The sequence below is a fragment of the Argiope bruennichi genome, chromosome 10 (genome assembly GCF_947563725.1).
Source record: "Argiope bruennichi chromosome 10, qqArgBrue1.1, whole genome shotgun sequence".
NCBI classification, from domain to species: domain Eukaryota; kingdom Metazoa; phylum Arthropoda; class Arachnida; order Araneae; family Araneidae; genus Argiope; species Argiope bruennichi.
Genome location: NC_079160.1, coordinates 122,238,433 through 122,256,348, shown reverse-complemented (window position 1 = coordinate 122,256,348; position 17,916 = coordinate 122,238,433). Strand labels below are relative to the sequence as shown.

General features: G+C 28.2%; 2 protein-coding genes across 7 annotated transcripts in view; one reads left to right on the top strand and one right to left on the bottom strand.

Annotated features, from left to right (window-relative positions):
• The window catches only part of LOC129989462 (tafazzin-like), a 29,313-nt gene extending 23,152 nt beyond the window's left edge, over window positions 1-6,161 (top strand). Inside the window, exon 8 of one of the 2 annotated variants that reach the window (XM_056098016.1) lies at window positions 2,551-6,161. In XM_056098016.1, coding sequence (XP_055953991.1) covers window positions 2,551-2,646 — 96 coding nt within the window. In that variant the 3' untranslated portion in view covers window positions 2,647-6,161. The remainder of the gene's footprint in view (window positions 1-2,550) is intronic. The other variant, XM_056098017.1, reaches the window with a different exon arrangement.
• Window positions 6,162-8,493: 2,332 nt separating this feature from the next.
• The window catches only part of LOC129989456 (uncharacterized), a 302,200-nt gene continuing 292,777 nt past the window's right edge, over window positions 8,494-17,916 (bottom strand). For all 5 annotated transcript variants that reach the window (XM_056098002.1, XM_056098005.1, XM_056098004.1 and 2 more), the window contains one exon: window positions 8,494-16,512. In XM_056098002.1, coding sequence (XP_055953977.1) covers window positions 16,478-16,512 — 35 coding nt within the window. In that variant the 3' untranslated portion in view covers window positions 8,494-16,477. The remainder of the gene's footprint in view (window positions 16,513-17,916) is intronic.

Genomic DNA, 17,916 nt, shown 5'->3' with positions numbered 1-17,916 from the left:
TTCAGTCAATATTGTATTATCTTATATTATCGATACTAGGCATTTTCTTAAGTAATATCATTTATATACATGGTTAGTGTAGTCATAATAAATAAATAAAAACATAATATGTATATTTAAATAAAACTAAAAGATTAGCCTCTAATAAACCATTAAGTTGAAAATGTAATAAAATATGAAATTCAATTAACCAGTTTAATTAAAGAAGGGTTTCATAATATTCCAAGCCTAATGGTGCAAAATACTTAAACTGATTTCTAAGTAAAGCTGATCAAATATGCTGTGATACAAATGGGCAAGGAATTATAGGTTAATATATTATTAACAAAATGATTAGGAAACAGTGATGGCTCGTCCATTATAGTTGAAACAATGCTGTAACTTATTATTACATTTTGTAACAGCTGTAACGTATTATTACTGTATTATTACATTTTGAAAGGATACATTTAAGCATAATTTAAAATTTGCCTTTTTTTTTTATCAATTTTGAATTTTTTTGATAATTAGTATAAAATAATTAGATTTTTTGGCTTGATATTTTCTGCATTTCTTTTTCTTGTGTATAAAGATATGGAGGCATTTTGTAAACAGTTTTTAGTATTATGTGTGAGTGGATTCACAACAGTATCAGCAAACATTCTTTTTTATATCTTAATTATCATTTTAGTTACATTGTTTAAGGTTGGTGCAGGGAAAATTGCAGATGATTGTGATAGATTTAAAAAAAATGATTCTAGTACCATTTTACAAACAGCATCTGCTTCTCATGATGGAACATTATAATGAATCAGTGCTTTTTACTTTCTCATGTATGAAACACAGAGAAAGAATTGTAATCGCCAAAAAATTCGAACTCGAGATTTTGATGAATCTCCACGTTTCAAACTTCCCGGAATTGAAAAACAGAAAAGTCTGTCTATGACAAAGATAATTGAAAAACGTTTTGAGCTAGATGGGAGAAATTTGGTACTTGTCTTTACACCAAATTTGTAGATTTTTATCAAATTATAAGAGAGGAAGAATATTAGATGGAAGGATGTTCAGAGGAAGTGTATTAGATGGATAAAATTCAGTGCACAGATTTAACTTCTACATTGCAGACGCCTAACAAATTTTGAACCAAATCTAACAACGGATAAAACATCTGTCAATCTGTACTTTCAAAAGCATGTAAACGCCATAACTCGAAAAGTTTAACTTAAATTTATAAAATTTTGCATGTCTTTTTGTGACTGCAATTGTAGTTTGGTGTTAAATTTTGGTCTCATTCAGCAGGGAGGAGACAAAATGCTTTTAAAGCAAAATTCGTCTTTATTAAAACTAATGCGAGAAAGTTTTGTGGAGATTATCTGGTTTTGTTTTGTATACTTTATGTATCAAGGCTCTTAACAAATTTTATTTAGAGTTATCTCTAATGTATTTTTCTAATATAAATACGAATATCTCTAATGTATTTTTCTAATGTAAATACGAAATTTTTTCCTTTTTATCTAACATAAAAAAAAATTATCATTTTTGACTACCAGTGTTAATTTAGTGATGTCAGCGAACAATGAACTATATATTATCATTATCATATCAAATAAAAGAAGAGCATTTTGATTATTTTGCTATTTGCTATAAGTGGCAAAATCAGTCAACTTGATGAAGCTGGTGTCTGTATTAAGATTTCATTTTCCAATATCTCTTGAAAATAAGGGTCGGGGAAAATAAATGACTGTAATAAACTGTCATATTAAATAAAAATTAATGAAAGTCTGAGAAACTGTTATGTTTTTTTTACCTTATAAAAATGTATAGTGATTTTATTTTTAAATTTTTCACAGAAAGTGATGGGTACTGGCTTTGGGCAGGGGTAGGCAACCATTGATGTAATGTCTATAAGCAATGGATTCTCTTATAAAATAAAAATTCTTGAATTGAGCCAGCAGTTGAGGCTGGAGGAGGCTACTGATGCTTTGGTTTTCCTAATCACTTTAAATATAAATATAAATTATTACAAATCGTTGTAATCAAAAGGATGAGAAATAATAATAATAATAATAATAATAAAAACGATACTGCTATTTAGTTGCTGGTGAGAGCTTTAATTATTGAAATTCTTGTTATTTTCTTGCATGTCTATATTATTAAGGCTAATTATAAGATGGAATCATTTTGTGATGCATTTGTACAGGATCCATGCCATACTTTTGGGATCCTATTAATAATGATTTACCTTAATCGAGATAAAGAACAGCTGAGGGTAACATTTGTTGCATTGTTAATTTTATATATAAATTAATTCATAAGGTACATAGTGTTGCTAGTCATGGTTATAGAAATTAGTGATTGAAAGAAGTACACTTTTTGTCGTGTTAGTTAAGGCATTATTTTTCATTACATATCAGGATATTTGAGAGAGCATTGCCTCCACATTGTTGTTTTACTTTTTCTTATAATTAATGCCTCAGATAATGTAAAAGTTAAAATAAAAAAGTCAAACAAGTTGGATTCTTTTTAAATAAGACTGATTATTTTCTTATGTATTTATTAATTTTATTTTAGATGGAAAAAAGGAAAATCATTACTGATAAAATTCAAGACAATTTATTCCAGTTAAAGCAGCAGGCTGAACGTCTACATGTAGTGCAAACAGAGTAAAGATCTTTGTATTTCATACATTGAAATTAAATTAATTAGATAGCTTGTATATATGTAAAGTTTTACATATATTGTTGTATTCTCTGACAAATGCTATTAATAGTTATATCTTAAATATTTTAAACTGTTAATAAATGAATATAATTATTTTTGATTAAAAGTTGAAGTTAAATTCTATGCATGCAATATCTTAATCTGATGATTCTGAATGATTTCTCAAAACTAATTTTATCTTATTTAAACACAAGTTTACATTCTTTTAATACCTTTCTATGATTTTGTGTGGCTTATTTCTTATCAAAGTAATAATATTGTATCAGTAATAATGTCTATAATAAAATTGATTTGGAAATAGTTTGAATTGGCAGACAGCATAAATGTTTAAAGTTTATTTTGATTTATTGCTTAATAAAGTCTTCCTGTATTCCTGAGAGCTTTAATGGTATAAAAATTGCATCATTGAAAATTGTATAATGAGAAGCGGATACTTGTTGTTTACAAGGATGAATTGTTGTTGTTTACAAAGACTATTTTGTGTCGGTGAAGGATAAGAATATGTTGATTGTGATTTTTTGATAATTTTATAGAAATATAATGAATGCAGAGAACAAAATTATGATGATTTATTGTTGAAAATTTTACAGTACACTGTAAAGTTTAAAGTATGTGCAAGGCACTGTTTAAGCTCGTTTTTATTACGTAAATACCCTGTTAATCCTATATTATTCTCAATGGATTTTATTAGATATTAGTTAGCCTGCTAATTTTTATTCTTTTATTTATTGATTATATGTGCATATACTAAATTATTATAAAATGATGACATGCATTTTCTCAAATGAAACTTTTAAATGCCAAGATTTTGTTTTATTAATTAGATATGCAAGACATTGCATAGTTGGATAAATTTCTGCTTGTTATACTAAAGATAGATGAAAAGTATCTTTAAGTAGTTTACTGAAACATTAACAATTTACAATTCCTTTGGAGTTAAGATTACTTCTTGTACAGTGTGATCACTGGCCTACTAAGCTGTAATATTTGCACATAAGAGCTTTTCTATTTTCATTTAAAATCATCTATTGATATTATTTTGGCTCGTTGGGTAACAAATACATGCAGATAACTTGCTTTATTCTTTTTTTATTTTGTTGGATTTTAATACATTTTTTAGAATTGAAAAGTGTAAAAAAGTTCTATTGATAAAAGATATTGTATTTTTTTTTTCTAAGCATATTTATTTTTTTCCCTGTCTTGAACTAACAGAATTCTTGATTTTTTTTTATCTAATGCTTTATTTTTTACTTACATCTGTGTGGCAAAACATTTTATTTTAAAAAATTTACCGAACATTTTGAAATTGAATATTTATGAATATTCTCAATGAAATTTTAAGCATATTACCAAAATATGTCAGTTTGTTAAGACTAGATCTAATATGTAGCTACTAAACTTGCATTATGTTTCATAAATGAATTATATTAAATCTTTTTTGAAATGGAATTCTTGTCTGTCAAAATGTGTATCCATTATTGCCTTTCAAAATATGTATACATTCATTAGTCTGTCATTTTCATAATCACACTCAACTATAATAGAAAATATTTTGCTGTTGTTTCTTTTTAATGTAGAACATTTTTCAATAGTATTTTCATAACTGATAGGCATGTTATGTAGTAGCTCATTTGATTTAATTTTTTTGTCCAAATTTCCTGAATTATTATTCTGTATGTAGTCTTACTTATTAAAAGTATTTGATTTACTGTCCATTTATTTTTGCAGAAAAATATTGATGAGCTGTAATCATGAAGTTTTATCACTTCAAAATAATTCTCTTTGATATAATGAAATTTCATTTTTCAACTCCTTGACTAAATTTTAATTTTTAAAAAACCTTAATACAATATGTTAATTGAAAAATTTTCTCCCTGTGTTTTCCAAGTATCAATTATTTCAGTGAATAAGCATTTTAGGAAAATTAAATTATCACCTGTTATTCCAAATTGTTATTTGAAATTCCCTTCCCTTTTCTGTTTCTTGATATGTTCCCCCATAATGCAGTTCCCTATTGTGAATTTAAATTTGTAATGATTCTTTAAAAATAATTAAGTAGCCCAAAAGGTTCTGTTCGTCATATAAATAAAAAAAAATAATTTCAGTAAAATCATAAAATATTAACTAAGAAATAATACTATAGTAATATAAAATTAATTGTTTTAATAATTTTATTTTTAGATTCAAATTTTTTTAATAATAATTTAATTTTAAACCTAATTGATTTTGAGTATTTTTTTTTTTTTACCCCAGAGAATATGGAAAAGAGTTAATAAATCACAAGAAAGTTTTGTGCTTTTTTACTTTTTGTCTTATGAAATAATAATTACAAGTAGAACATATAGTCTCCCTTTTAAACTGTGTTCCATTCAAACATCCCGGTTTTTGTTATGTTTTTAATGGCTTGTCATGTTTTTCTTCATTTCACCTTCATATGCTTCATTGTATTTTTTATTTTTGAGTTTTTCTTTTAGTTTGTTTTTGATTCTCTTTCTTTTTAAGTATAAATCATTTTAAAAATCGAATTTGACTATTTTTATTTTTTTCAACTGTGTGATTCATTTAAGAAAAAAAGAACAAATGGAAATTACACTCTGTCATGTAATCTTCGTTTGTATTATACTATTGAGATATTTGACACAATGTGTGTATCAAATAAATAAAAATCATTATACAGTATTAATAAAAATTTAGGTAAACTAAATTCTCCAGAATAATTCTGAATTTATTTTTCTTTTTAATTTTTATATTAATAAGTATTGGATTTTTAATGATTATTATAATAATGATGTATTCATTTTCATCTTTAATGTTGTGACCCATCTTAAAACAAGAAGATTATTCTCTTTCTTGTTATTTAACTTAAATTCAAAATTGAATAAATATATTTTTTCAAAAGAAAATGTATAATTTTAGTTTCAATACAATCCTTTCTAATACATTTTAATTTCATTTGCATTCAATAAAATATTATTTGATACTTTCGTTTTAATAATTTGTATTTCTTTTTTCATTTAATTTTAGATGCTTACTGAAACTTCTAATTTTTAGTGTTTTCCTTTTTGTGTGTTGTTATGAATGCTGCTAATTTTTACAAAATGCTGCTCAACTTTAATTGCTCAGTATGTTTACAGCTTTCTCTGCTATAACTTTTTGTTAATATAATCAAAACTATCATTTGTTACAATTAATTTTTTTTGTTGAAAATTTCACTTACAGTATTTATTTAACAGTTATAATGTATGCAACTTTGTTTTCATTAGTGTAATTGTATTGAAAATATTAGGTGATTTATTGCTGTCTATAAATTTGTTGTATATTTGCAGATTAAAACCAGTGAAAAGATGGTTTAATATTTTATGACATTTGAACTGATATGTTCTGCTCATTTATTTAAATCTTCAATAAGACTGAATCAAAATGTTTTACATATTAACATGGATCAAATTGTGAAATAAAAAAAATCATTTCTGTTTGAATTCATGTCATTTTGTTTATTTTAATACTTAAATGACTTAATTTTTGAAAAATATTCTCTAATATCCTATTTTTAAGATAATTTTTATGAAATTAGTAAAAAAAGGAAATCACAAATCAGTGTAGAAAGAAAACATGCTTTTCAAGCAACAACTTGTTTGCGGAATTGTGGTTTCTAGAATGCATCCTATATTACTGCTTTTTTTTTTTTTATTACTGAATCAAAAATTCGGAAAATTATTTATCCCAAAATTAATTAAAGCCATATGTTCATTAATTTTTTTCTTCCAATTTATGTAACAAGCAAAAAATATTGTTAATATATTTTACTGCATTCAAATTATTTTTGAACTAAAATGGGAAGAGAAAAAAAAAATAACTAAATTTTTCTCACAATAATTAATAATATTATCCAAAAATGCTTCATTTGTACTTGGAAACTACTGAGAAACTTGAATTTCAAGGTCTTACATATTATAATCTTTAAATGCTTGATAGTCTTTAACACTGATAGAAAATTGTATAATAATTACCTCAACAAGTTTAAATTGTCATGATGTGTCTTAGGTTTTTAAACTTAATTTATTAAAATTTATTTTTGAAAATGAACAATTTTATTTCGGTTCATTTATATTCGAATACATACCTGAATTTTTCTACATCCTAATGATTTTAATTGTACTGAAATGTCAATAACTTGTTTTAGTAATTTCAGTATTGTTTTAATCTATACAGCTTGGTACAGTATTATCAAATCTCTTATATGATTTAAACCATTCATACAGACACATGTTAATTTATTGGTGCATTTAAAAGGAAGGGGCTCATTTATATAAGGTGTTAATATTATACTGTCACCTTTGGTGACCTATTTGTTCACCCAGATTGATTTTATTTTAGGTTGTTAAATGCTTTAAAAAATGATTTTGTTATTTGATAAAAGTGAAAAACGTGAATTCAATTGAGTAATTTCATTCCAAATTAAAAAAGAGTGCATATTACAAAATAAAAGTAGAAGAAAAAATCCTACTGCAGAGTTGATGATTAGTAAAACCATGTGACTGAACATTTTGGTGCATGAGTTTGAATTCCATCATGATGATAAACATTATTACAGATAGTGTATCAAATTTAATCAAAAATATTATTGAAATTAAAGAAAAAAAATTAGACAGAAGTGAAATTGATATCATTAAAAAGATAATTTCTGGAGTCTTTGTGAAGACTATTTTTGCGAGAATTGTTTTGGAAGATATAAGCATCAATTTCCATAGGTTATTTAAAATGATTATTTATCTGGCAGGTTAAGCCTATTTTTGCTTTCTCTTTGAAACCTCTTTCATGATTTCTTTTATCTCTTTTCCTCTCACTGAATGTACTTTTTAGTGACATAAATCATCTCTAGAACAGATCTAATAATATTTTGTCATTGATTAGCTAAATGAAATATTGAATTCAATTCAATTATAAAACGTTTAGTCTGAAATTCGTTCGTGCAATTGTTTTTATACATTTGACTGTTACCATCCAACAATATTAAGTGCCATGTATGTTAATTAATGTTTTATGTATGTATACCTTGTATAAATATGAAATACTTGATTTAAAATCTTTGCTGATACCTTTTATATTATAGAAGCTGAACTATATAATATAATATATATTTATGAACAATAATGCAATATAATGTGCTTAAAGACATTATATTGAGATATCTAAAATAAAAAAATAAACTATAAAAAAAAACTAATAATTTTGATGTAATGTTTCGAGCTACTATCGATATGGCATTTGTAGATGACATGCATCAAACACATACCATATAAATAAAATATTTTGATAAATTTGACATATATATTGGTATAATAGTGACCATATAATATATTTGTTAAAAACTATAACACATGTTATGAGTGAATTGCGTGCATTAGGTGAGATAAAAAAAAATATATATATGCTTGATGTGAAGGAAGGAATTGCATTTCATTTATATGTTGTTTGTAATATTGGAGAAAATTCTTACCGCCTCATAAATTTTTAAAATTTAGTTTACATCTGGTATAGAATATTGTTTCATATGTTGCTGTTGTTCAGGAATAATTTTTAAATTAAGTAATTGTTTTTAAAATTTTCTTTTATAGTCTCTGTATTTTCTGTAGGCGGCTCAAGGTCACATTTTCTACCGCGTTACTGGCAACACAACGAATAACGAGGTAGAAAATGTGACCTTGAACCGCCTACAGAAAATACATAGACTATAATATGGTTTAATTTGCAGTGGATTGTTGAACTGCTTAGATATAAAAAGAAATCACACATGTATTGGAACGATTTTTATTGTATTTTAGAAAGCTCAAACAACACTACATCTCATACCACAATTATGTAGTAAACAACTGACATCCACGTATAACTCAGAAGTGAGAAACATGCATAGACATGCGCGCTGGCAAAGTGCCAACAGATGTCAGACACTCTTGGCAGAACAACACAGTTTTATCACTTAGGGGTTTTGATCATTTGGGTAGAGAACAGACATCAAATCAAAATTGTACAGTAATGTAATTTTTTCTTTTTACAAATTTGTAGGGTAACTGACAAAATAATAATAATAAATATCCAGAATATATAGGACTGAGAAGACAAATGTCAAGGCAAAGTTAATTATTCTCATATGTATAAGGCTGCATAATATGTTTCAGATTTCTTTTATTTGTCAATTGTTATATTTTACATTATATTTTAAGTTTGTTTAGGATAGAGTAATTAAAAAAATTAGGATTTTATAAAGGAATAAGGAAAGGAATTTGTGTAATTTTCAAAATGTTATAATCGTGATATCATTTTTCACTTCTAAAATTAACTAATGAAAATATATCAAAAATGAATAGTTTAAAATATGCCTTTCAGTTTTTTTAAATGTAAATTTTGCTGTATATTAATTATTGCTTAGAAGTTTGAGTTGTTTCTTCCATTATGAATATTTTAAGAATGTTTATTTTATTAGCAGCAATGGTAGAACTAAGTTCAAAATATTTTCAAAAAGTTTTGAAAATTTGATCTAATTTCTAATTTATTAAAATTGATATTCTGAGCTTCTGTTGCATCTTCTTCAGAATAAAAATAATTAAGCTGATTAGGAATTTCCAACTTTGTTGTAAGGTTAATGGTTTGTTCTTTTTTTATTTAATTTGAAATTTATTTAAAAATTATAGAATTAAATCTGTGAAGAATTCTTTTAGTTTTTGTTTGAAATGGAGTTTTTATTTTGGTACAAAAACTGTTTTGTGTGCCAAGCTTTCATATCATTTTCTTCAAAAATTTGATTACTTGAATTTCCATGCTAGTTGAAAGAATTTGATAACTCGAATTATTTTATGTATTACAAATGAATACCACAGTTATGTTTTTAAATCGAACTTTGATTTTTCTCGAAAATTCGAAACATTCTCTTCATTGCATCATGTTGTATTTAGAAAATATCATGGATTTAAATAATACCATAAAATGTAAGTTAATTTTGCACCAAAACTAAACAGTCTCAAGTGACACAGAGAATTAAAATATTTCATTCAAAATTAAAATTTCCATCTTGTGTCAGAACATTTTAATGATTACATTCGGTTACTATTTAAGGAATAAATTTAAAACCACATTTAACTTATTTACTTATTTTACAAATGCTAACATTAAGATATGTAAGTGATGTAAAATTAAGTGAGACTGTCCATTTTTATAGTTATGTTTTAAATGGTAATAATTCAGAAATCCATAGAATAAATGGAAACTTTAAATATCAAAAAGAGGTTTCTAATAGAACTGTTAAAATCGCGATTCCAGTTACCCTACGTTATATCAAGCAATTTTTGTTTCAGAAATGATATTTTAAATTCTTCGATTCAAAGCAATTATTTACAACTCTATGCTTTTAATAAAGAATTTCTCTACATTAAAAAAAAAAAATCTCTAGAGAATAAAGCCAAGCCTATATTGGAATAGCATAGAAGCATTTAAAAGACCCCGTTGGTACCACTTGGTCTTTTTATTGCTTCTTGTGCTAGTCCAGTATAAATTAGGCTTAAAAATAATTGATGTAATTTTGCAGGTAAATTTAAAAAGTTCTACAGTTTTATTTTTTGATTTACTCCATTCTATTGTTTGTAGAAATTGATTGTTTGCCTTTTTGATGCTGCAATATGCTTGCTGCTGCTTATATGATTTTTGAAAACCACTCAGTTCGCTTACTTTTAAGCAGCATTCACACGAGACCAACTATTGCGTGTAATGGAAGGCTACGGCTTCTTCAGGAAGATCATGTGACCGCAATGAGACAATGACAAATAGTTGTCCCGAACAGACAACCGTTTGCCATTGTTCCTTTGCGGTCACATGATGTTCTTGAGGTAGGCGTGGCCTTCGATTGCGCCCAATTATTGACCTCGTGTGAACGCTGCTTTATGCTCTTCGCCAGATCCAACCCGAATGTAAGCCCGAGTACTTTAATTTAAATAAAGAAACCAATGTTATGCTTAACTTGTATTTAAAATACTCATTCATTTCCCACAAAAATGAACACTTGATTGTCGAAAGAAATTTCTGTAACAAGAATTTTTAACGCTCAGAAAGAGTGCTAGGAGAAATCTTTCCAATATAAAATATTCTTTAGCATCAAATTCATTCTATTAGCTGCGAATTCGATAAATATTAAAATTATCTAAATATATATATTTGTATATATTTAAATTTATTTCATTTACTTCTATACATGATAGGAATAGTGTATTGAAGCTTAGTCTCAACCATTGCTACAATTTGTGTTTATTCTAAAACTAGAACTTTCAAGAATTGCTATAATGCTACTTTAAATATCATATAATTTGGGCAAAAAAGTCGTTTGGTAGAGCAAAAAATAAATAATCAGGCAGTGTGATGTAATGGATGAGCAGAAATCACGTGATCTTCTTTCATTTCATGATGAAAAAATAAGCTGCGACTCAATGATTCGCTTTCAAAAACAATTCGGTTAAAATAATACTCATATATAGATGATAATTGAATAATAAACAGACAATTTTGTCTTATATTATTAGTGTGTGCAATTCGAAATGTAAAAAGCAATGCAACTTAGCATTCTATAAATACATACACTTTCTCGACATTTCAGTTTTGTAAAAATAAGATTTTTTTTGACATTAGATAAAAAAAATTGGAGATAATAAATGGACCTTCACTTTTTTTCCTTTAACGAATATCATTGAAAAACATAATATTGCAAAATATTTACACTATAGAGACATCAATCCTCAAAATTAGTGTGGAAACATAATATTGAAGGCAATTGTTTTGTAGTCGCAGTTGTATTCAAATGCTTTTATTTATAGATAATTCTTTCCTGGAATGATGAGTTACAAATATAGTTTGCTTTTGGATAAAATATCTTCTACTATTCGGGTATGCGATTTTCGGAAAATAGTTTTTGTGTTTGCTAAAAAACATTTTGCAGTCAGACTAAATACTTTAAAACTAAATATTGTGATACGAGATTTGTAACATTTTAATAAAGAGATAATTTCGAAAATGTTGTTAGGGAGACTTTTAAACCTATGTATTGGAAAGTTCTTTAATTTTGTTGATTTGCCATCCAATTTGATTCTGAAAATAATCTTCTTTTTAAACTCATATCGTACTTAAGGTAGAATTTATTTCAACTTTAGATCTTATATTTTATTGCGTTATTTTAAGATTTATAAATATTTTTTTTTTTTTTTAATGATCGTAGCATAGCTTCCAACTTTTGAATGCTGGAACGAGTTTGTAACATATTATGCTTCGGAACTTCAATACACAGGCGAATCTTTATTCTTTATAACTTAATTTCTTTAGCAGAATTTAACTGTAATTTAAATTCTGGCATTAAAACTAAATAATTTTTATTGTGATATTTCTAAAGAATATTCTGATTCTTTTACTTGAACTATGTTACCAAATGTTCCCTAATTGCAAAAAAGAATTAAATTGAAGAATGAAAATTATATCTTATTCTGTACATAATAAGCTGAGAAAAAAAGTTGGATATGTTTCAAAGCTGGCATTATTTGTTTTAAGTATATAAATTTATTTAATTCTTATAATTCATTTAACATGTTTGAATGTTCTTCAATTTTTAACTGTTTGGTACTTTTTCCGTTAGTTCGACAGCATATAAGTATTGACTCAAAATATCACATCGAGACATACAAAACTATGCTTCTGTTTTATGTTGGCGATCAACCAAGTATAAGATTTTCTGTATTTAGTGAATTTGGCTTGCAGTTTGACTGTTGGCGAGTTGACGGAAAAATTCCCAACATCCATTGTATTTTGGAAGTTGCGCCACATGCACTTTTCTGTGCGCCAGGATTCTTTAGAAAGGCGAGGACTCTCTTGTTTGTTTTCTGACTAACCAATGGCCGAAAAAGTTATTGCTCCTTGATATGCTTCTATTAGCAACGTACACTGAGAGGAAGAACTTTAACCTATATCAACTGATACATTTCTATTCCTTGTTACTGTATAAACTAGAAAGGCAGAGGTTTTGATATGACAAATCATATTTATTATTCTTTTATTATATTTAACTATGAAAAACTGAAAGAAAGGCTTGAATATCATATGATAATACCAACGTCCCGTTTAGTTTCTGATTCACTACGACATACTAAACTAATGACGTATTACCTGAGACCATCAAAAGTTGCATCTTATTGAAGGATAGTTTTGATCAAAACATACATATATATACTGAGAAACAAATTTAATATTGAATTTCTCTCAATTTATACTTGAAAGTGTTGTCTTGATTTTAGCTTTATTTATTAAAAAAAAAAAACACTTATGAGCAGCCAAAGGTTTTTCGTGCATACAATGGGAGTTACAACATACACAATTAGGAACCACTTTTAAAGCACAGCAAATGAAAAAAAAAAGATAAGTTTTTCTCATTCAGGCATATTCTACATCGCAAAGGAATATGACTAAATATATATTATATATACATTATATACACATATAACTAGGAAAAAACTGAGGTGGGCGCGCAAAGATCTAAAATCACATTTAATAAAAATAAATATTTCAACAAATATATCATGTATGTATATTTATATATCACAGAACACATTGACAAACAGAAATATAAAAACTATATATGTTATTAAGTTAATTTTGATGACCAAAACAAGATGGTATCTGCTTTGGATGAACCATTAGATTATAAACAACTCAAAAACAAATCACTAAGTCTAAGTTTATTTGGTTCATTTTATCGATTGTTGCATTTACTAGAAAATTAATTTAATTTATAATTCTCCATCCACATGTTTTATCGTGAAATTTTTTTCCAAATGTAGATAGGAATGGCATTTACTCTCAGATAGGACATCATAAACTTTTTTTCACTCATTCTCTTCTCTTTTTACTGGAAGGAACCTCGCAAACCTCAATAAATGGACACATTTCGAAAATAGATCATTAAATATCGATAAAGAAAACGAAATGTTTACTTTTTTTTTGTGGAGACTATACAGAATTATTTTAGTCCAGATAGCTTACTTCATTATTTTTGGTTGCTTTTATGGTCGAATTTGAAAGTTTAGTCAAAATCCCTTGTCAGAATGATGACGCTTGTCGAGTACACGCTACAAGCATTCATATTATACCAGCATGAGGATTGATGATTATGCCATGAGATTGAGCTTGCACAGTACACTTATGTACGACTATTTGATGGAATCGGGAACTAGAACTTATGATTTTTTGGAATCTAAGTAGGAGATTGCCATCAAGTCATTCTGCAGTTCAAGATCGTTAGATTTAGTTCAATTACATCCCTACCCTCTCTTGAAAGTGTACGAAGGCTATTTTGAAACGGACATCATAATTTTAAACTACGGTCAGATGTTGAGGCCGCCGACACATGAGCCAGCACTCTGTTTCCGAATTTTCTCATTACTTAAGTGGGAAGGTATTTTGACCCTAGAAGATAGTTTAATGTGCACCATATTTCATGGAATACCATTATGGTTCTATCTTTTTCTGTAGTTCAAGAAGCCCTGATCTGGGAATGCCATTGTGAATTCGATATTCATAAATTGTATATGCATAACAAATATTTAAAGGGACTATTTTAGTTAGTAAAACACCACGACTCTCAAAACCAATAGCTAAAATGACACAGTTTTCATATTTGGAGCTGAACTGCAACCCACCTCATTTACAAACAAACAGAGAAGCATGTAGTAGCAGACGGTTCTCAGACACCACGGAACAAGTATTCTCCTCCCACAACAACTGCCAACGTATTGGTTCATTTGATTCCATTAACAAATACGAAAGGCTCTGGTTCAGTAAGACATATTAAAAGTGATATTGTATGACTTCACTATTATTTTTAAAATGTAAGCAACCATGATGATATTTAAATTCATAAGCATTTTGTGTCAAGGAAATTGTGGGCATATAATGATTTAGATTCAAATATCCTGAAATATTTCATGAAATACATAGCTTTGCCCTATGAAATTATATAGTTGGATGCCTAAAAACACTTATTTTAGCGAGTTAAAACTGATATCTTCTTAATTTTAATGAGAAGTTTTCGCCTACATTAAGAAGGATATATTCTCTTTAGTTTTTGTATTTCTGTAAAATCCTGGTACTTAATTGCATTTGTCATGAAAAACGACCTTTCAGGATTATAATGCTGAATAAAAATGTGCAACTTTGTATTTTTTGAAAAATTAAGATCACAGGTTCCAGGAACAACGGCTGAAATTTAAGGCAGTGAGAAAAGTAGTATAGGAGGAACTATCTAAGTGGAGAGGATTGGAATAGAAAATATCCTTGCTTCTATATTAAGGAAAAATAGATGTGTTCTTTTGATGATTTAGCTCGGCAATGAGTATCGAAGTTCCATTTATCAAGAGAGTAAAATAAGGATTTAGAATTTTCTTGAACTTTCCGAAATAATTTAAGGCTCTTCATACGGACATATGTTTGTTGAGTTTATAGTCACTTAAAACATACAAGGCAAAAGTCCACTTCCAGCATAATGTTTAACCACCAACTTGATATTAAGAAGCAATACACAGGTGGCACAGCTTGTCTTACAATATTCTGCGATATTATATATTAAACAATATTCCACAATATTGCAAATACAGATCAATGTCATACAATATTGTAAAATATTTGTGTGCTATTAGGGTAAAAAACATTCATCAATTAATATGATTTGAAAATACTTTAAAAATAGCAAATTTAATAATGTTTCTTCTTATATTATCCGTAATATTTTAAAATTTTATGATCTTTTATTTTGCATAATGGCAACTATAATAGCTCTGTTATTGCAGCATTTTTTCGATTTGGAAAACTCATTTAGAATTTGCTTTCAGTTTTGATTTATAAAGCATATAAGTTTCATATTTGAGTATGCGAAGAGAGACACTTTTTATTCTAACTATCCTTATACAGAAAGGGCATGCCTACAATACAGAGCTAATTTATGACTAGTTGAAGAAGTAGAAATCAAATTAGTTGGCGGTTGTTTATGCTGGAAGCCAGTTGATGCGTCAAAACATATGATAAATTAATAGCTGGTCCTTTTTTTTTTTTTTTTTACATCTTCAAACTTCAATATACGAATCTGAACAAAAATGAAAATCATTGAAGAATGAAACATTCGACAATCCTTGCACTCTTATGTGTAAAATATTGAATATCGTGTTCTGGCAACCCATCTTCTAAACAAGGACAGTGAGCTAAACGCTAAGGTGCATTCACACGAGGCCAATTATTGCGCGCAGTAAGTGTCCTTTCGCTGTTGTCTCGGTAGTGTCCTGATGTGAACGGCTTAAACAATGTGATCTGGACAATGACAATCCCCATTCGGTTCCCGTGATCTTCCTGAGGTAGGCGTGGCCCTCTATTGCGACGCAACACTTAACCTCGTGTGAACACTGCTTTAAGCGCTGGACGTCACAGGAAGCCGACGCCAGTCGAGAAGCTTGGGACTACTTGAAGGTTGAGAGCGGCCCCTATTTGGAGTGAAAGACATTCGTCATCGTGGCGAGTCCACTCGTTTTGGTGCATGAGAATCATCTGAACACTAGAACGGAATTCAGCGAACGCAGGAATAACCGAATGAACGTCATTTTTTTTATTGTATTCGTTTAATTTTCCATGGAATTCTTTATCCCGACCTCGGCGAGTGGTGGCTGTGGTCAGTGAAATTTGGCGAAAGGGCTAGTAAGCAGATAAATTATAGATCGACGCTCTCTCCCGTGGTTTCACTAGCTGCAAGAGAAAGGTAAAGTTATGAGAATTAATTACATTAAAGAAAAGCAAAATAAATCAAGTTATTAAAAACTAGCCGCCTTTGGCAACCGGCTTGTCTACCCAGAATGCTGACTTTTCTGGGTTGTTCAGGGAGAACCCGTATTAAAATTTCTGGTTGAGTAAAAAAGAATACTTTCTCGTTGAATAAGAAAGATATGTATTAAAATTTCATCATGTTATTTAATGAAACACATCAGTTAAGTTGAATAAGTTTACAACAAATTTCTGCTCTGGTAAATTAAAATGAATGCAGCTAGACTCAAATCGGGATTCAGAAAATTTTCTTTCGCCAAAGTTGAACTATTTTGGGACGATTTCTCGTCATTATATATATATATATATATTCCAAGATGGTGGACTTTTGAAGGATTTATATGTTTGGAGGTTGGTATTTGTATAAGCCTTAAGCTACACAAATGAATGGCTTGCTTCGAATGTGTCAGACTTCTTTTGATTCTGGTATAAAAGACAGGCAACCATCGGAACATCTCCAAATGTAAGTGTTCGACGCTTGACATGGGGAACTCACAGTTGCAATCCAGATACAAGGGTGGCGGGATTGCAACTGCTTCTGAATAAAAGTCAACAAGATAATTACAAAGCGAAGAGAGCTAGATCGATAAAGTTCGATCTACAGAATTAACATCTATAATGTAGACACCTATCAAATTTTGATCCAAACCGAAGAAGTGGGTTGAATGGCTATCGGTCTATATCCCCAGAAAAAAGGCAAACGAGTTAACTCTAAAACGCAATAATTTAAATATATCAAATTTGATAAGGGATTTTGTGAATACAAGTGCAGTTTTGTCTCAAATTTTCGTTTCAGTCAGTTGAGAAAAACGTGACTGAAACACAAATTCGATTTTCGTATACTGTTAACCGCATGCCAGGCATGAATTGCCACATCACAACGGTGACACGATAGATTCAGTAAAAATTCACGTTAAAAGTCAATATTTCTTAACTTTTGTACGCCATTGCCATGTGAAGCGATCTCTGGCATGGCAAATTTATGAGAGAATATGTGAGAAAGGTTTGGGAAGACCACTCCAGCTGGTTTCCTTTGCAATGATAAATAAGTAAAATAGGATGAAAATTCACTTTTTCTCATTCCATCTTAAAATCAATCTTGTACAAACAACTTTAAATAAAATGATACGCAACTTCTATCAAAAATAAGAGTATCAGAAAATAATATTAAATGAAACAAGTAACATGGCTAACAAAAGTTATCTAAAAAAGTATCTAAATTATCTGTTTGCGAAATCTGCAATCCTTTTTACAACTTAAAAGATAGGTAATGTTTTAGGGATAAAGAGTTTCAAACTAGATAAGATGAATTGTAAGCAATTTGTTTAG